The 21,177-nt window shown below is 38.4% G+C and overlaps 1 protein-coding gene across 9 annotated transcripts in view; it reads left to right on the forward strand.

The window, feature by feature from the left end:
- Positions 1–16,859, forward strand: part of abi2a (abl-interactor 2a) — a 62,774-nt gene extending 45,915 nt beyond the window's left edge. The window contains exons 6-12 of one of the 9 annotated variants that reach the window (XM_067408580.1): positions 3,567–3,688; positions 4,519–4,740; positions 5,716–5,874; positions 9,290–9,376; positions 9,842–10,015; positions 10,362–10,404; positions 13,664–13,810. In XM_067408580.1, coding sequence (XP_067264681.1) covers positions 3,567–3,688; positions 4,519–4,740; positions 5,716–5,874; positions 9,290–9,376; positions 9,842–10,015; positions 10,362–10,404; positions 13,664–13,679 — 823 coding nt within the window. In that variant the 3' untranslated portion in view covers positions 13,680–13,810. Of the gene's footprint in view, positions 1–3,566; positions 3,689–4,518; positions 4,741–5,715; positions 5,875–9,289; positions 9,377–9,841; positions 10,016–10,361; positions 10,405–13,663 lie in introns of all 9 variants that reach the window. The other 8 variants (XM_067408578.1, XM_067408577.1, XM_067408582.1 and 5 more) reach the window with 8 other exon arrangements.
- The last annotated feature ends 4,318 nt before the right edge of the window (positions 16,860–21,177 follow it).

The following is a 21,177-nucleotide window of genomic DNA, read 5'->3' on the forward strand; positions in this document are numbered from 1 at the left end:
ATCATTTGAATCATAAAAAACAAATCAAATTTGACAGCATTTTAATATCATCAGATAAGTCTACCATAACGTTTAGAGTTCAACCTTAATCTCGCAGAGGCTACAGACAGTTGGAGTTATCATAGCCTTGGCAGAAAGGTAGCACACATGCTCTTGACACATTAGAGCTGTAGCACTTCCTACATTAAAAAAATAATAATGATGGTGAATTTCCATGTCATGCCAACTTTAACAAAATAATTAATGCTGCTAGCTCTAAAGATGCTGACAATTCATTCTTCTCTTCTCTTCCATGTAATGTGTCTTGCTCCTTTTCTTCAGCTGCTTCAGCTCTACAGCGTGTACAGAAAGCATTCAGACCCCCTTAAATTTTTCATTCTTTGTTGCAGCCATTTGCTAAAATCATTTTAAGTTCTTTTTTTTTTTTACTCACTAATTTACACACTGTACCCCATATTGACAGAAAAACACAGAATTGTCGGCATTTTTGCATATTTATTAAAAAAGAAAAACTGAAATATCACATGGTCCTAAGTATTCAGACCCTTTGCTGTGACACTCATATATTTAACTCAGGTGCTGTCCATTTCTTCTGATCATCCTTGAGATGGTCCTGCACCTTCATTTGAGTCCAACTGTGTTTGATTATACTGATTGGACTTGATTAGGAAAGCCACACACCTGTCTATATAAGACCTTACAGCTCACAGTGCATGTCAGAGCAAATGAGAATCATGAGGTCAAAGGAACTGCCTGAAGAGCTCAGAGACAGAATTGTGGCAAGGCACAGATCTGCCCAAGGTTACAAAAAAAAAATCTGCTGCACTTAAGGTTCCTAAGAGCACAGTGGCCTCCAAAATCCTTAAATTGAAGACGTTTGGGATGACCAGAACCCTTCCTAAAGCTGTCCGTCTGGCCAAACTGAGCTATCGGGGAAGAAGAGCCTTGGTGAGAGAGGTAAAGAACAACCCAAAGATCACTGTGGCTGAGCCCCAGAGATGCAGTCGGGAGATTGGAGAAAGTTGTAGAAAGTCAACCATCACTGCAGCCCTCCACTAGGGCTGCACGATTAATCGCATGCTATTCTCACGCGCATTTCGTCAGTAAAGCCGGTTCCCTGATTACCGCTAAATCGCCATCACCTGCTTTCAAATGAAGCGGCATTTAATAGACAGAGCCGTAGATCACTGAAAAGCCACGCAATATCGCGTTCATATCGCAGATGAATCGCCTGCGATAATGAACGCGATATTGCGTGGCTTGTCTGTGAACTACGGCTCTGTCTATTAAAAGGCGCTCCGTTTAAAAACAGGTGATGGCGATTTAGCGGTAATCAGGGAACCGGCTTTACTGACGAAATGCGCGTGAGAATAGCATGCGATTAATCGTGCAGCCCTACCCTCCACTAGTCGGGGCTTTATGGCAGAATGGCCCAACGGAAGCCTCTCATCAGTGCAAGATGGTGAGAAATAAGATTCTCTGGTCTGATGAGACCAAGATAGAACTTTTTGGCCTTAATTCTAAGCGGTATGTGTGGAGAAAACCAGGCACTGCTCATCACCTGTCCAATACAGTCCCAACAGTGAATCATGGTGGTGGCAGCATCATGCTGTGGGGGTGTTTTTCAGCTGCAGGGACAGGACGACTGGTTACAATCGAGGGAAAGATGAATGCGGCCAAGTACAGGGATATCCTGGACGAAAATCTTCTCCAGAGTGCTCAGGACCTCAGACTGGGCCGAAGGTTTACCTTCCAGCAAGACAATGACCCTAAGCACACAGCTAAAATAATGAAAGAAGTGGCTTCACAACAACTCCGTGACTGTTCTTGAATGGCCCAGCCAGAGCCTGGACTTAAACCCAATTGAGCATCTCTGGAGAGACCTAAAAATGGCTGTCCACCAACGTTTACCATCCAACCTGACAGAACTGGAGAGGATCTGCAAGGAGGAATAGCAGAGGATCCCCAAATCCAGGTGTGAAAAACTTATTGCATTTTTCTCAAAAAGACTCATGGCTGTATTAGATCAAAAGGGTGCTTCTACTAAATACTGAGCAAAGGGTCTGAATACTTAGGACCATGTGATATTTCAGTTTTTCTTTTTTAATAAATCTGCAAAAAATGTCAACAATTCTGTGTTTTTCTGTCAATATGGGGTGCTATGTGTACATTAATGAGGGAAAAAAATTAACTTAAACGATTTTAGCAAATGGCTGCAGTATAACAAAGAGTGAAAAATTTAAGGGGGTCTGAATACTTTCTGTACCCACTTTATATCTGCCTGGCATTGCTCTGTCTCTCGCCTTTCATCCCTCTTACAAGAAAAACCTTCATCTCATTACTGATTGACTTGTGTAATTCTTCTTGCTCTTTTCTCTGCATCTCAAGCACATTATTTCATGCAGTCCAGGGTTGGGCGATGTCCCCTAAATTGGCAGTTGACGATGTTTACAGTAAAACATTGTGATGGACGATGATATCGTCTGGGGTTGGGGGAGGGTTGTATTTTAATTTTTCGTTATTATATAATTATTATTCATTATTTTACTGTATTACTTTATTTATCCCTTTGCGTACGATCACACCGGTGTGATTAGAACGTTCAGTGCAGTGCATCACGTGCTCAATTGCCAAATTCAAATGTGCGCGTCCATCTCTAAACCAGAGATGGACGTGCGCAGCACTTTTCATATATCACAAATATGCAGTGTTTTCAACCACATACTGTTTATTTTAGGTTTCGGATGTTTAAATACATATAAGATGTTGTGAATCCAACAGAACCTGCGGCACAAACTAACATGGCGACGCCCATAACGTGTATAGCTCAACTAACGCAATCATTATAAAGTTGTTTGAACAGCAAAACACATCCACTTTCACATATTTGACAATCGGAATATCAGATATTTCATGTTATAGTTAACAAATTAGTGAATATTTTGAATAAAAAAGGAAAACTGAAATAAAAGCAGATCATCATTCATACAGCGCTGCGATGTGTGACATGACAAGCAATGACGCGTCACCGTGGAAACAATAAAGTGATACGTTTTAAATAACGGTCGCCTTGAAAAACTCACGCTGGGGGGTCAGCCAGAACATTTTAAACTTACGTGCGAAAGGGTTATTTTATTTCTCAACTAATGACTCATCCGGGCTTTCCAATAGGTTGCACGTGAGGGGAATAAAAGGGGCGGAGGGGGGCGGAGGCGTGGCATCGGTCAGCCATCACAATGGACGATGATATCGTCCATCGGCACAACCCTAATGCAGTCTGCTCCATGTGCTCAGCTTTTGCCTTTTCAGCTTTCTGGCCACAAAGTCTCTGCTGTTGCTTCTCCGTTCTTTCTTTATTTCACAAATTCTGCCATCTCATTCTCTTTGTCACTGAACCAACCTATACTGCTGTTTTTTTTTTTTTTGTCGTCATGTGTGTGTGAGCTGTTGGTCCATGTAAGGAGCTGTGTATGTGTAATTGAGAATGCTTGCATGAGATGAGTGTGCGAGTAGGTATAACATGAGGCACATGTACACGTGGTGTGTAATCTGTAGCATGTGTTCAGCAGTGGGAGCAGTGGCGGCAGTCATCCCAGCAGCCGCAGCAGCAGTCGTGAAAACAGCGGGAGCGGCAGTGTGGGTGTTCCCATCGCTGTGCCCACACCCTCTCCACCCAGCGCCTTCCCAGGTGACATCTTCATCTCCTCCCTGAATTCAAAGACAGCACACTTAACAACAGATATAACACATAAATTCTCTGGCTGCAATTATTTCTTTATTGGTCATTTATAATAAGTTCTTGTTTTAAGAAGTGTGATATGATCTTATTTGACTTTATATCCAAGAACAAATACTAAAAAAAAAAAACTGTTCATCCAAAAGATAAAAATGTTCATCCATTTACCAAGTTGTTTCAAACTTGTATGGATTTTTTTGTGGAATACAAAAAAAGTTTAGTTAAATTTCCACTGAAAAACTTTACATTCAAAACCTAGTCTGTTGACGATACAACAGTTCAATGTGTCAATATTTTCAGTGAATGAAATGTTGGAAATGTTGGTTTAATCATCACAAAACTAGCATATAGCTTCAGAAAATTTAGAATATTGCATACATGTTGGTAGAATAACATATAATAGACTACTTTTATGGTACTTTTTGTCAGTTTTTATTGTATTTCCTCTCAAATGACTGACAACAGGAATTTTCTGAATGAGACTAAATGTTTCTAGTGATTCTGAAGATCTTGATTAACTGGTTCAGGTGTTTAATTAGGGTTAGAGCTAAAATGTGCTGAAAGTTGGCCTTCAAAGAGCAGGATTGGACACCCATGATAATAAATGTTCTTCAAAAAAGCAGGAATGTGATTATTATGCTCAGCCTCTTCAATTAAGTAAACAGCTCTCTGAGACTAAAGCGAGACTTCTGCCTGACATGCCCCACATTACCTCCCTTTTTGTGAAATGCAAACGCATTTCTCATTTGGTTTCCTTCCTCTCTCCTTGTTTTACCCTCAAGCTGCTAGTGCCAGCACACCATCAGCTCCAACTAACTCCACTCAGCCTTCTTTCACTTCCTCTAATTTAACCCCCACACAACCCTCAGTCAACCCCACCTCAGTCCCTGAATCTCTCGACTCCACTGAGAGCTCTCTGACCCCAGATAAAGACTCTCCTACCTCCCAGCCACCCCTCACTACAGCTGCAGCTAGTGCTATATCCAACACCGACCCTGGGACAGGTGAGTCCGCCACTGTCCGAATCATCTCCAGTCCATCAGTCACACCTTCTACCCTCATGTCATTCCACACCCGCTGAAACATCATGCTATTCTGTGGTGAATTTTTGGTCTTTGTGTCCTGCTCAAATTGTTTTCTCATGAGTCTATCAGGATGTTTTCATTGTTTGTTCCGATACATTTGAGTCATCAACTAAAGTACCACTATGACTTCTTCTAGCAGCACTTTTCTCTCTTGCTTGATGACCCCCAAAGCTGTAGACTACGGGATCTTTTTGGAACTATTTTCACTGGCAGACAAAAAAGATGCAAATATTTTATTTGTATACACTTTAACCCTCCTTTTGAGTTAAAAATCTGGAAACTCTGTGTTGCAGCTCAAATTGACCAAATTTCCCAAAAATTGACACTGAAGAAAGAAAAAAAAAAATTTTTTTACAGGTTTTTTTACTATGAAGCGAAAGCAGATAAAGAAACAACTAATTCAGTAGACGAATTTTTCTACTAAAGTTCTCATATATTTCATATTTTAGTGATTGACAAGCTACAGTAAATGTTTTGTTTTTTACTTTGCTGTCAATGGGGTGGTCAATTTAAACAAATGTAAACAAAATTTCCACAGCATTTTCAAACTGTATCTATAGAGATTGTGGACTGTCCTTGTAAAACTGTACTCCAGGTCCCATTGTCAAGCAGAAAAAGTCTTTCACACCAATCAAATGAATCCAATTTTGGTCCACATCAAGCAGATCTAGTGTGAAAACCTCCTTAGTCCAGATAAGTTTAGATCATGACATTTTCATGACATTCATGCTTGTTCTCAAATGGTCTGCCTGTAGACCTTTAACATTCTTCTCATTTATTTATTTAATTAATTTTAACTCTTATAAGGAATAAAGGTGGTATGTTTCTCAGAAATGAACATGATCATTCTGCAGTCATTATTTTGTCTCTCATGGCTGTGTGTTGTTCATGCAGGTGTCCCTCAGTTCTACAGCATGAACAGGCCCGTCCCCAGACAGATCACACCCACAGTGGGCGGTTCGCTGCCGTATCGCCGGCCGCCCTCAATCACGGGTCAGGCTTCCATGCCCTCCACCCAGCAAAATGGAGGGCCGTATTACAATCAGAACCAAGGTACCACTCTCACTATTCATTCCTCACATCCCTGAAAGGATCAAAACATCCAGTTCGGTTTACGTTCTGCTTATTTGTCAAAGGCATTTTAAGGGTGTACTCGCACTAGGCACAGTTGCCTTGAACTGAGCCCGAGCACAATTGTCCCCACTCCCCCGCTGGCCTGCACTCATATTGCACTTAATGTTCCGGACCGGAGCACGCTTACGTCATATACGATGCAACTTTTTGTATGGAAGAAAACAGGAAGAAATAACGTTCGTTAAGATACTGCCTAATAGATTTATCATTAATGCCACACAGCGATTTTCACTTATTTCCACTTATTAGCAGAGGATCATTACAAAGGCAGCTGATGTTTATGGAGGAATTTGCAGCTTTACTCGCAGACTACAATTCCTGTTCATCAATAAGGTGAGAACCAGACATGTTATAAACCCAAATACACTCAAATTAATACATTAATTGAAGAGTGTACTATCAAAGTAGATGTTTGCCGTCATAATGATGACAATAGCGCACACAAAAGTAGTAGCTGTTCCAAAGTCCCTTTAAGACAAGTCATTTCACTCGGCGGCCATCTTTGAAACGCCTCTCGGGCATCCTGGGCATCATGCAATCTCTTTGAATGGGGAAACATAAGGTTCTCCAAAACTGGTCGTCAACCTTACGATTAAATTTGATATTTGAAATCACCAATGAAATCTAACAACAACTGACTCGTAAATTTAGTTTCTAAATGCTCGAAACATGACAAAAAAACTATATTTTTTTCAGGCTGGATCAAGCTAATACGCATGCGCAGACCTAAATGCGCGTCTCTTCGGAGGCGCGCGTCTGACTGTTTCTATAGAAACCGGTGATTCCTATAGAAACCGGTGATTCTAACGGCCGCTGAAGTGACGCGATGACTTTACCAGTCGGCGATTGGCTCTTGGCTTTAGAAGGCGGGACTTATTCCGCCATATTGCGCGTTACACTTTCTCCCATTCAAAACAATACGAGTGACATGTCTTGTGTTATTCTATAGTCTTTGGCTGTTCTGTGCTCCGGCACGGTTAGCACTCACACTGCATGCGAATCGCGCTCGAGCCCACCTCTTCCAGGCGGGCCTGGGATGGCTAAATGAACCAGGCACGGAACGGAGCGATCACATGCACAAACGCACTCGGGCCTAGTGTGAGTACACCATTATTTGTTCTTTGAGATTATGAATGCCGCATAGTCCGTCCGTCCACCTGCATTTTACATTCATTTAACATTCGAATTTGACAATCATATCTCTGCACATTCATTTTTTTCTGTAGTCATTTCTATCATTATGTTCTTAAAGGTGAAGTATGTACGATTTTTCTGTTAAATTACATTCTTTTAACTTTGACTACTATTAGTATGCCAATCATGAGTTTATCTCCCCCCAAAGTGTAAACATTGAGCCTCTCGGGCACTACCTAAAGATTGAGAGTGATCCACTCAGATCTGTCAGTCTCTTTCCAGCTCAACCTATAGTGAGAGTTTGGGGCGTGGCTACTGTAGCAGGTGGAGCCAGAGGGTGATGGTGTGAGACCATGGCTAACATGTTACTTTGGAAAAGACATTCAGCTATGGTTACAGCTATGGTTACTATGGCATTTAGACCTTTAAAGATTAAACAGAACATCAACACACAAAAAAATTTGGGCATTAGGCCATCCTTAAAAATATTCTTGTTTGCCGTAACCCGACCGACCCTGTCAATTTAGGACCGACTCAAACTTTAAGTCCGACCGACTTGCCGGTTGTAAATTTGCGTTAAGACCGACCAATTTTTATTTATTTTTTTACTCTTCAAACAACTAATACAAAAGCAATAAAATAATATTAATTATATTTTAGTAAATATATAAATAGCCTAGGCCTACATACAAACGAAGGCTATGTTCTTTCTTTTAAATAAAAACCGTCATCTATGTGATGTCATCTATGTTTACACTATTGGTTAACGGATGTCACACTATGGCCGGTGCGTTCGCTTCGTCTCAACCCGTTGAGAGACGAGACGTGCTGACAGATAAAATAATTACATGATTGTGATAGCCTACGTATATTTGTCTGATTTCTTCAAGCCGTCGTATTTACCATGTTTACTATGGTAATAGCGCGCATAGTCTTGGTGATCCGAATCCACATCGGATCACAAACATAAGTTATTTAAAACACTTGCTGCTGTCTGAAAGTGAGTTTTGAGCTAAAATGATTTTAAAAGTCTTTAATGCTGGTGTTAGCTGGTAACCTACATGTAATCATCGCCGCCTCCGTCTCCACACACAGATAAACTCCACCTTTGCTCGTAACCACTCCCTCCTCAAGCCCGAGCTGACCCGCTTTGGACCAAGTTATTCGGCGTGCCGAAAAACCCGGGCCGTTGGCCCCAAGGAAGCCCCGATGAGGCACGATCAAGCCCCGGAAGTGACAGTGGAAACGCGACTGGCCCTGGCACGCACTAGCACGCCCGCTTTAGGCCCGACAGTGGAAACACGGCTGCGCCCAAAGGCACGGGTTGAAAGACCCAGTCAGTGACGTCACGATATGCTAATTTGTTTAAATTCATACCTACATAATCACCAAAATTTTACTTTTTTTTTTTTTTACATTGAAACTTGAAAAAATATATATAGACTGACCTACCGACCCTTTTTTTTTTTTTTTTTTTTTTACTGTTACTGCAAACCAAAATATTTTTAAGGATGGCCTTATGATGCAACGTGCTAGAATGGGTGCTTTGATACCACACAGCATCATCATCATCATGCACCCATTCAGACCAATGTACCAGTTTATAATGTTTTCTTTGATGTGTGCAGTAGACAGCCTCAAACAGTTGTGGTGCATCATGTCAAAAAATGCACCCAGTGCATATATGTTGGATGGGTTTATTATAAGAAAGACGTGTTCGTGTTAGTCTACTAAATTGCATACTCATGACACACAGCTGAAAGTATACTGGACCTTTTATGGAAAGTAGCCTACATTTATCTTTTGAGACATGCCATCACAAGCACTTGTAAGAGTTGTATTTGTGATTTGAGTTGGGGGAGGTGCAACAGGCGAAAGATGCGTTTAAACTGTCATTTTTGTAATTTCGCTAGGTGGCACACATACTTCACCTTTAATAATACACTACTGTTAACATAGCACAATGGTGGTACTTTGATGTATAAATAGGTTAGTCTTTGAACCTCTCTAGCTGGTGCAAATCCACCCTTCATCCTCTCTGCTATGAGGTAACCACTTCCTGTTTGTCAGACAGTGTTTGCACACTAAACTAACTGCCTACTGTCTTCTGTTTTTCCCTTTCACGTTCACGTTCTTTATCTTGGTTCATTGCTCACACATTCCCCCTTCCTCTATGCTTTTTTGTGGTCTTGTGGACTAGCCTCAGTGGCCCCCCCTCCCCCCTCCATACTGCAGATCACACCCCAGCTTCCACTGACGGGTTTTGTGGCTCGCGTACAGGAAACCAGTAAGTGGCTTTGAGCTTCTCTAATGAGACCCTCCAGAATTCAGAGACACACACATACACACATTCAGCTGTTGAAAATTATACCTATAATACTTGTTTTAAGATAATCAATTGATTTAAAAATCTACTTAAATTAATCAAACACATTTATTATTAATCAAATTAATATCAATATTTCCTAAGAAAAAGCCCTCAAGCCGACAATTACATTATTGATGTTTGCATTTACTTTATTGTGGCAGATGAGTAAATCACTGAATAGAGGTGCATTCATGTGTGTATGCATCTGTCTTTCTGAAAATATTAGGAGTTTAACTTTCATCACTGTTTCTCTTTCACAGTAAACCATCCAAACATCCATATCATATTTGACTTCTTGTTCTCTCTGCATGGATCCATGAGCTTGCATGGCATTCCCATCTAGAGTCCTTTGTGTCGCCTGTTCATTTCTCTACTCTCTCTCAGTTTCAGATGCGCCTCCCCCACCTCCCCCTTCAGAAGAGCCGGTTTTTGAGGAGACACAAAATCCAGCTCCTCCTCCAGAAGACTATGAGGAAGAGGAGTCTTCTGTGGTGGAGTACAGTGACCCTTATGCTGAAGAAGACCCACCCTGGGCTCCACAAACTTATCTGGAGAAAGGTACACTGAAAACATTTTGAAGATGCTGGTTAGATTATTATTGGCTAACTATGGCGTAGTGATGTTCATAAAGACATTTTAATGTGCTTGGTCAAACTTTATATTAGGTGTCTTTAAGTACTAGTATAAAAAAAGAAACTGTCATGTAATTTGTACTTGGCCTGTTGTAAAAAACCTGTTTTTGCAGCGGGTGTTAAATGGCACCGACTGAGTATTTATTATCTTAATCACAACTGAAAGCCTCATCAAATTAGCCAAAAATATAATAAACACACTAGTGTTAATTTAGTTAATGAAATCTATGACGAAAAAAAGTTTGTTGACAACCTTTTTTTCCATGACTAAGACTGCAGAAGAAGCATGGATGATCTGAAAACACCGACAAACGAGTAAGCTGGAGTTTAGCTATCTCCATTTGAGATATTCTACTCAAATGACAGTTAGTCTGTGTTTCTTCACGAGCCACTTGTGCTGTTTGCTCTGACTAAATCTGCGATCAAATCTTCTTAGTGATGAACTGTAATTAATCCAAACATGGATTTCGACTATATTTGCGGAATAACTGCACTTGCGCAACCTCTGTGCAGAAAGTCTTTTTTGTTTTAATAGAAAAAATATTAATGTAATTTGGAATTATTGGATTACTAGTAATTTCAGAGTTTTAATTTGAGAGAAGTTTCTTGTTTTACTAGTTTTTGATAAAGCAGACAGGGAATGTTAGTTCAACCCTAAAAAGGGCAAGACCATAAAGAGACATCAGAAAATTAATTTATTGCTATTTTCCATCTTCTTAGGACACCATTAATACAATTTCATGATTTATTTATTTATTTATTTTTAAACATGACTTTTATTTTTAATTTTAATGTTTGTATCTCCCAGGATACGTTGCCTATAAATCAATTGAAAACAGAATGCTTGTTTGGCAATGCATGTTACAACATTTTAGCCACATATTTAAAACCATTTATTCTCTCATAACTTAATCGTTTATACAGAATTTTTAAAAGAATGTTTAGTTTATGTATCATATCACACACGTTTGTTTTTGTGAATTGTGGGGACATTCCATATGCGTAATGGTTTTTATACTGTACAAACTGTATTTTCTATCCCCCTACACTACCCCTAAACCAACCCATAAGTCACCCCTTGTAATACCTGTCATACCCATGTCATTATACAAATTTGTGTTCTGATATGTCACACAAATGCGCACTGTGTGTGTGTGTGTGTGGGGACTCTCCATAGACGTAATGGTTTTTATACTGTACAAACGGTATATTCTATCCTCCTACACTATCCCTACCCCTAAACATACCCATCACAGGAAACTGTCTGCATTTTTTTTTTTTTTTTTAAAAACACGTTTAGTATGTTTTTTTTTTAAGCCATTTGGTTTACGAGGACACAGGAAGTTTACTTGTAATACCCATGTTGTTATACACACACACACACACTCTCTTATATATGCAATTAATTGCAAATAAATGATAACTGAGAGATAAAAAAATGTTCCCCAAAAGTCTGTCATATTTGACATTTACATTTAAAATGATGCATGAATAATCAAGTAAATCCAAGTTGCTTCAGTACAGTAAATGTTTATCTTACAAATCATTAAAGATTTATGAGCAAAAAGGACTTTACTTGATAAAAAAAAAATACGAACTATCAGAGTGCAGAAGTCATGAGGTAGATTGTGTAAAACACGTTTTTGAGCAAAGTTTTGGTCGTATTGACAATTTATAGGCCCTAGAAATTTGCATGTTAAATATTATACAGCATTATACTTATTGTTCAACAGAATTTTTCAAATAATGTTTAGTTTAAGTTATGAGAGAATAAATGTTTAAAAAATCTGGCTATAATGTTGTAACATGCATTGCCAAACAAGCATTTTTTTTTTCTTTTTTTTTTTTCAATTGCTTTATACCCCCAAATGGGCAACGTATCCTGGGAGATGCAAATATTTAAAGACAAATTATGAAAAATTTATGAATTTAATTTTTTACATGTTTAAAAAGTTGTTCAGTGTTAGCTTATGTTGAAAGTTTAAGTCCCCTCCAAATATTGTAAATATGTGAAATATATCAACCTCTTCCTCAAAATGCATAACGTTGCTCTCCTCACTTTTAGTTTTGTTTTTGAACCGTTGGTTTTGTTCATAACGGCACTATCTGCCGCGAATGTAGAACGCTGAAGGCGAGCAGAAATTAGATAGGCTACATTACAGCTCTCTGCTTGCAGCACATCAGTCATGCTTGTCGGGAAAGTTAGTTATATTTCTCAAATAATACGGCATTAATAGCAGTTCACTTCCGCAATTTGGTACGTTTGTGTACACATCAAAAGCGAACCGTAATGGAGTTCACTTGAACTGTACCCCAGACCACCCTTTTTAAGCGGACTCGGGTACAGTTCGCAGGTGCGCACCCAATTTCACAAGACAGTGTTCACATCATCCAAACATACTGAACTCTGACGTAATTCGAACCCGGGTGCACACCAAAAGTGCTAATGTGAAAGCACCCTAAAATGCTCAGACATGGTTTCACAGAGAGGGCTCAGATTAAGCCAGGATTAGGCCTTAGTTCAATTAGTCCATTTAAAAGGTACAATTTGTGATATTTTTTTCCGCTAGAGGTCGCTAGAAGCCTATTCAAAACAAAGGCGTAGTTTGATGACGCCAAGTTTTAGAGCGGAAACTTGGGATATGTGGTCTCCATCTCAACGGACGGTGCAAAAGAATAGGGATTGGAGTCTGGAAGAACTCATGTTCGTGGATGCGATTATTAACATTACTGTAGTATGAAGCAGAGCAGGACCGAGTGTTGCGGGAGCTGAACGAGGAGCTGGAGCGATTGATCAACACATGTCTCACGAGCAGCGGGACTTTTATTATGACACAGTCGCCGGCGCCGCTTCCGCTTTTCCGGTCGTGAGTTTACAGGCGCTGTCCTTGTCGACAAAACCAGCGGCAGATGGTAAACAGTAATTATGTTCCATAAATAAGTAACACAGTCCACCATAAAACGTGCAAGAAATAAATAAGGAACTGCTTGAAGCAAGCTAGTGGTTTGCTGGATGCTAGACACTACTTCCGCATTTGTCCACGCCACTGTTGTCATGTGGCTTCTACGTCAGTAAAGGCGGTAACAAAGGGTAACTGACGTCATTGACAGGCGACTGCACTGCCCCGTGTCACTGTTTAGAATGGGAATTTTTCTCATGATTTACAAGTAGTTGAAAACAGATATTTTTTGTAATCAGCTGGACAAAATATATAACACTAGCCTAGTGGTTTTTGGATATTTTACTGCAAAAATTGTACATATTGTACCTTTAAGTAGCTTTTTAAATGTGCCTTAAACATCACTGGTGCGCATCTAGAGACAAAACAATGGCACTGACAAACTGTTAAACATGCATTTTAGTCTGGGACTATGCTTGTCTGTGAAACTGGGCATTTGTCGATTAAAACTTGACTAAACCAAAACAGGACAAGGTGGACTAAATATGATAACTAAAAAGCTGAGAACATTAACACTAAAACACACAAGTGGTGGGAATGTGTAGAACTGTGAATGATGGGCACTCAAATTTCTGCATGGGTCTTGACTGTATTTTTGTTTTTCCTGCTTTCAGTGGTGGCAATCTATGACTACACGCAAGACAAGGAAGATGAATTGTCTTTCCAAGAGGGGGCAATCATCTACGTCATTAAAAAGAATGATGACGGCTGGTATGAAGGTGTGATGAGTGGCACTACAGGACTCTTCCCTGGGAACTACGTTGAGTCCATCATGCACTACACGGAGTGAGCGTGTCCTCTGTCTCTCCTCCACCCCCCAACGCCCACCAGCGCTAATCTTACACTGCTGAAGAGTGCATGTGTGCATACAAACCATGCTAATAACAGGTCGTGTTCAGAGACAAGTGGTGTGACTGAAAAGGGGAAGTGATATGAAGCTGAACATCCAGATGTTACAGACCAGACTGTTGCACCAAGGACTGAGAAAACTATTAGAGAAATAAAATTATATTAATAAAAGCCAACAACATGTTTACTTTTACCTTGAATGAAGGATATGGTGTTTGAAGTTCAGGATATGCATAAGCTAGATTTGGAGTGGCTACATTGTCTGTTTTTCCATATTTCATAACCTGTCCTCATTCCACAGCATTGCAGTGTTTTGGAAGGCAGCACTGGGGCTGACTGATGTCTCTGAAACGGATTTATTTTTTGAATGGCCTGAGGTGGGTTTATGGTGTGTTTTACAGTGAGGTCACATTCAAAAAGGGAATTCATTACAATCGAATTGTATTTTGAGGAAAAAGGAAAGTAAGGAAAGTGTGGAACTGAACAGAAAGTGTGAATATTGAGAAGTTGCTTTCTATTTATTTCATGTTTGACAGTTTAAGATTATTTTTAATTTGAGTCTCTGTAAAATGTTTTGATTGTTTTAATAATAGTTTGATTTATATCTTTACTCTCCCATCTAAGAGAATCTGTTTCAGCCGGTTTGCTGAAATAGTAAATATTTGTGAGACCAAAGTTAATTCATAGTGTCTTTGCAGGGTCTGACTCGCTTGCGTAAAGGTCTCACTTTACTTTAATTATCATTAAATATATTTCATACATTTATGGATCCACTTTGTTGTTAATACATTTTCCCTTATGAGAATCAGTCAGCCCTGACACACATGCAGTACTAGACATATCTAATAACCTCATGAACAGTTTTACTTTTTTGCTTGTTTTACATTTAAATATTGTGTAGTGATGCTAACCAATTGGTTACGTGTATGTAGTGCTTCATAGACTGCATGCTTAATAAAAAACAAACCATATTTACATTTATTTCTTTTTCTTATTTACAAGGTTCCCACAATAACACATAACCCGAAATATCAGGAAATTTTAAAGTTGTGATTTCCATTCCTGAAAAAAATCTGCATGAAACCCTGTGGTTGAGGGACATAGAGACATTTGCACAATTTAAAGTATAATTTAAGTGTATTAGTACAGTGCTTCCCATGGGTTTTAAATAGACTTGGTGGAAAATCCTCCTATAAACAACAATTTTTTTCATTTTAATACAGATTATGCTGTGTTTTGGGGGATATTAAGTACTTTATCCATTTACTGCAAAATTCCTCAACTACACCTTTAGCATGCGTATGAAATATTACATTTATATGAAAAAACACTAATGAAGCTCAAAATTAAACATGAGTTGTTTCTGGGTATTGATCTGTTAGGGGCAGAATTCTGCCATCTGCTGGTTAGAAAAATTGTTACAAATAATTTTTTTTAAAGTGTAATTACCATGTACATCCAGCAGAGGAACCATAAAGATCCATTCATTTTTCTGGATGTGGCCAACTGCTCTTATAAATACAATGTGGAAGGAACATGATTACACAAACGCGCACACACACAGGAAATCCATTTATCCTTTGCTGAAACTTACTCATGGAAAACATGGATCATTAGCAATGAGCGCTTTTGAAAAGAGAAGAAAGTGGCTCAGTCAGCATTTTCTACTCCTTTTTAGACACGACATGTAAACGGCCTCTAAATCGAGCGTGGATGGTTTCATTCCCTGATAGCACACGTACATCTTGGAGACATCTATTTGATGTCTGTGTTTATGCCTGGAATACGTTTTTTTTTTTTTTTTTTTTTGCTCATCTGTAATAGGATGTTTCCTGTCAGATGTCAATTAGACATTTAGAAGATGTCTTTATGATGTTTATGATTTAGAATGTATGTAAAACTGACATCTTAAAGATGTCTATCAGATGTTTGTAAACAGCAGATGCTCTCCAGATGAAGTGATCTTTAACAGACATATTGCAGATGTACGTATGCTATCTGGGTTTATCTCGGGAGGATAAATAAGTGTAAGAGAATAAAAATTATAAAAGCAAAAATGTGTCTCCAAATATACCTGGGCGGCTTGCCCAAGTAAAGTCTATGTGTGGGAAGCATTGTAGTACTTTAAGTATATGTTAGTACCTGACACATCCAAAAAATAATTAAATTGGTGATCAACTAGAAAAATCACACACAAAAAAAAAAAAGTGTCATGTACTGTAAATCGACTAATAAAAAGTGTGGGAACCCTGTATTTAATTAATTATTCATTATGCCTTTGTTCTTGATCCCTCTTATACCCAGTTTAAGACTATCATATGACATGGACAATGTCCAAACATTACAGTATTAATCTGGGTGCTCTATAAATGTTTATGCTAAATATCGTGTCATTTTTGTAATGTTATTGAAACGTGTATAAGCTACTATTTGACAATCACTGATTTTTTTTTCTTTCTCTCCAGCTACTAGAGTAGTTTTCCATTTTGCAGATCCTAAAATCTTACTTAAAGAACAGATGGAGGTTCTTTAAAGCAGGGTAGAGCCAGCTGAGTGAATCTCTCTCTCTACCTGACAATAATACCTGGCAAAATGTGATGTTCAGTGGGTTTAGTTTACCTCGGTCTGAAAGCACATCACTGCAAACACCATAGAGAGATGACAAATATTTCTATTTTAACATAAATAGTGATTTTTTGTAACCAATTAAGGCCCATTAACTCAATATTCTGGTGTGCAAATATGTGTATATAACTAAATAAAAGTATGGACATCAGTATTTCCATGTGTGAGAGGATGAAACTAAATGTATGAACCAGTTCCTTCCCAGTATTAGTAATTTTCATGTAAATTGTGCCTGATCACTCCAAAACAAATAGCTGTATGGGTCCAGATAGAAAAGTGAATATTTGCATTGACCATAAGCTTTCTGTTTTTGACTTCTTTCCATACTGTGAATGTGCGTTGAGGGGAGTCGATAGTGAAATGTCATCGTTGAGCTCAGTGTTTGGAATAGACGCCCATGTTCTTTTTCAGACTTACATAACTTGGCAGTGAACAGGGGTCCAGATGGCTTGAGACGTACGTAAGATTGCTGGAGGTTTGCACACTCAGACGCCCACAGGCTGTTAGCTGCAGAGACAGAAGAAGAGCAGTTATTCTGCTGTGACGCTCCAACCACTATATCTTTAATTAACATATTTAGATCTCCTCCACATCTTTATATAGTGTTATATCTTTTTTTATTATTATTTTTCTAAGGATACACTGTCCTTACAGCAAAAACTGCAACTACACAAAGATGTGAATGTTTGTGTGAGATCTGTTCAAATCGAAGCTCAATTCTGTGAAAAGTGTCCCTGTTGTGAGAACAAGAGCTCAAATGAGCAGTGCTGTTTATTAGAAGTTTGAGGGGAAAATGCTTGTCAGTATACTTGTGTAAAATGTGTTTCTCTAGGTGTGGTTTTGTATATTATAATTACATTATTGCCATACTATAACTTGGGTAACAAGTGGAAACAATAAAACCACACTAGCACGCATTCAGATAAGAGTTTACTATAGAAAAACAGTCCCAGAATAAGGGTTTTGTTCATAAATCAGGTTGGGGCATGCTGTCATGTGTTTTATGATGTAATTTAACACAAGTGATATATCTGTCGCCCAAAACAATTGTTACCTTTAACATTTTGTTTTATATTTTATAATTACTCTTTTAGTCACTAGCACTTCTCAATTCTTCAGTCACTTTTCAAAACTCTTCACAACATCAGTGTATGTGGGGTAAACTGTGGATCATTTATCATTGCTTTGGCATAAAATACATTCAGTGACTACATCTTTCAAATTTTTAACTTAAGTTCAAGTCCTAACACATTGCTTCAGTAATACCATACTGAAATATATTCCAAAATTAAAAAATGAAATACTATCAAAACAATCAGATGTAGCTGAACACCTGCACGATTTGATTACCAGCTATACAGTTCAGGACTGATTTTGTACTGTAATGTAAACATGGACAATGTAATATATACAGCAGTGAATTTTAAACAGTGTTCAGTCAGAAATTTTGCAATAGAAATCACTGTATAATGCTATAGTTGTTTTTAGGTCATTGCTTTATGAGTGACAGTGAATGACATCCTTTGCTAGTGTTGTTGAAGAATGAGTTGATTGGAGATACGAATGAAGTGTTTTGGTAGTTTTAGTGCATTTTGGATGTGAAATGTTTTGCTGTGCCAAGTGGAACATTGGTAAGAAGAACTGTGTGAAGCGGTTTGAAAAAGTGACCCAAGTTTTGAGAAATCGGTCATAACGATTATACGAAAATTGTAATGGTAGGTTCCCTGTGAAAATCACCCCCATATAGTGTGAAAACATGCCTTGCTACTGAGGCATTTTATTATAAATGTCTGTTCAAAGAACTGTCCTTTTGTGTGGAGAATAAAGATAAAAATGTTCAATAGCTCTCTTTTTTTTAATTAAAGACATAAACAAATATGCTGAAATTTACACTCAAAAACAAACACACTTTGAGAAATCCATGGAGTAAAAAGTGAAAAAATAACTGTTGACATTAAATAAGGCTGTGTGTATCAATTTCATATGGAGAACCAAGGAGTGAAATTACATCACAGATAATAGTGCTTTTAACTTAAAAAAAAAAAGGGAAGTTCAATATACAAAACAGGGCCATACACAGACATTTTGGTAGGGGCGGGTGCTCAACGCGAGAAAAATAGAGGCACCCCTCTCATAATTACTATAAAATAATACACAATAAAGTTAGTACACACTACAGCAGAGGTGTTCATCCCTGCTCCTGGGGACCCACTGTCCTGCAATGTTTATTTCCAACCTGCTTCAGCACACTTGCCTGTATATTTTCAAGTGATCCTGCAAAGCAGTGTTTGATTAGGGTTGGAGCTAAACTCAGTCAGCTCAGTGGTCCGGGCACTGATCAGAAATTGAGTAATCACTGTCCCAATGTGTAGTGAGCCAAGGTCCTTGCCAGTGGCCAGATTCTTGGACATGATATACTGATTAACAAGCTTGTGAGCTATGATTGAGACCCCAGGAGTGTCCCCAGGAGCAGGGTTGAAGACCTCTGCTGTAGACTTACCAGACCCATACACTCATGGAGATGTCTAATATAACAGATTTCTAGGACAATTACCAATTCACAAAGAGAGAATGATCTTTTAGCATCAAATATATGTGTATATATTGTATGTGTGTGTGTGTGTGTGTGTGTGTGTGTGTGTGTGTGTGTGTGTGTGTGTGTGTGTGTGTGTGTGTGTGTGTGTGTGTGTGTGTGTGTGTGTGTGTGTATATATATACACAGTGGGTATGGAAAGTATTCAGACCCCCTTAATTTTTTCACTCTTTGTTATATTGCAGCCATTTGCTAAAATCATTTAAGTTCTTTTTTTTCCCTCATTAATGTACACACAGCACCCCATATTGACAGAAAAACACAGAATTGTTGACATTTTTGCAGATTTATTAAAAAAAGAAAAACTGAAATATCACATGGTCCTAACAAAGAGTGAAAAATTTAAGGGGGTCTGAATACTTTCCGTAGCCACTGTATGTATGTGTGTGTGTGTGTGTGTGTATTATAATATAATATTCTTTTAGCATCATATAAATATATATAGGCTATATAGGATAATTATAACTATTTTATAAGAACAGGCAACAACAAGCAAAACATGCTTTAACCATTTTCACTATTATTATACTAATATTATTCACGTGTATTTACACTCCATAGCTGCATGAATAATGGTTTGAGATTAGTGTTTTAAATGTAAAATTTTGAACACAGACATATGGAATGGAAAAAATTAAATCATTCTTTTCTATATTTGATAATTTTATATGAAACCAATACCGCCAGTAACGTTAAGTGACTGATTTGTTCATGAACGAAACACCGTGTTGCAGTTACTTTGTTTCGTTGGTGAAATTTAGCAAAAACAGTCAAAACTGACAATACTGTGTTTAATTCGAATTAATATCAGCTTGTTTACTTAAAACATCGTGCTGATATTAGGAAAAACAGGGCTTTTGCGTGAGATATTGCTAACTATATCACATGATATAAACATAAAAGACTCACACAGTGACAGTTCATATCTTGAATTTTGCGGACATTCTTACTAATTTTGGTCAGGTGGCATTTCTGACCCTGCACGTGTAGGACGCCAACGCCAGACTCGCTTGCTTCATGTTGGCTCTATGTAGATATTTTAATAGTGGTTCAATCTGACAGCAGTGCTGAAACTTAGGGTAAACATTATCGTTACCTTGCTGTCACCACCGGTGAATGCAGCCCACTCAGTTTGCGTGGTGGCCATGTAGAGGGATGTAGAAGTTGAATGGGAGAGGCATGGGCTCGAGCCACTAGAGCCAATGGTGGAGCTCGACATCCACCTCCCCCTCTCTGGCCAAGTACACCTGGCTGCAGCCTGCAGATCGGGGCGTGGCTGAACTTGGGGCGGCGCCTTTTACTCTAATTTGGCTCGGTCGTCTTTCATAGGCATACATGATAGTACATGTGTTAGGAGCAGTAGTTGTCTTCAAATTCAAAATTGCTTCATTGGCATGACTGTAAATAATACATTATTGCCAAAGCTTGGAATACATAAATACATAAAATAATAATAAAATCATCAAATAATAGAAGAAAATTATTATAGCATAACAAACTTAAATAAACAGTGTAACAAATAAGGCACACGTCCGAACATCTGATAACAGTGTTTTAACATATATACATACACATACTGAGGGTCACTGGCCTACATCCCACAATGGCAAGAGAAATTAATTATAAAATGCTTATTCGTGGTGGACACATGTACACAAACCCTGTACTCTAAAGTAGAGAAATATTAGACTAATAATACATTACTCCAATAAAATGAGGTTTCTAATGCAACACAAATAAGATCAACCTTAAACAGGTTAGAGCTCAGTCTTACATTATTATGAATTGTTAACATGTACTATGTCCTACACCGACTACGAACACATTTCTTATCATATAGTCTATGAAAGACGATCAGAGAATCATGTCCAAAACACCACTATTTTTGGTACTTTGATGTATATGTCAATAATGTGAAGTGGAAAGAGTGCAGGTGAGTCAATATTTTTGGAAACTTTATTGCATTCTCCTTAAATGAATTGCACTCATGTCTTTTGCAGCGTCTCATGCATAAAGCCTGTTTTATGCAAGCACAAAATGTCTTAGGCTACTGTCTTAGGT

The sequence above is a fragment of the Chanodichthys erythropterus genome, chromosome 14, assembly GCF_024489055.1.
Source record: "Chanodichthys erythropterus isolate Z2021 chromosome 14, ASM2448905v1, whole genome shotgun sequence".
Classification (NCBI taxonomy): domain Eukaryota; kingdom Metazoa; phylum Chordata; class Actinopteri; order Cypriniformes; family Xenocyprididae; genus Chanodichthys; species Chanodichthys erythropterus.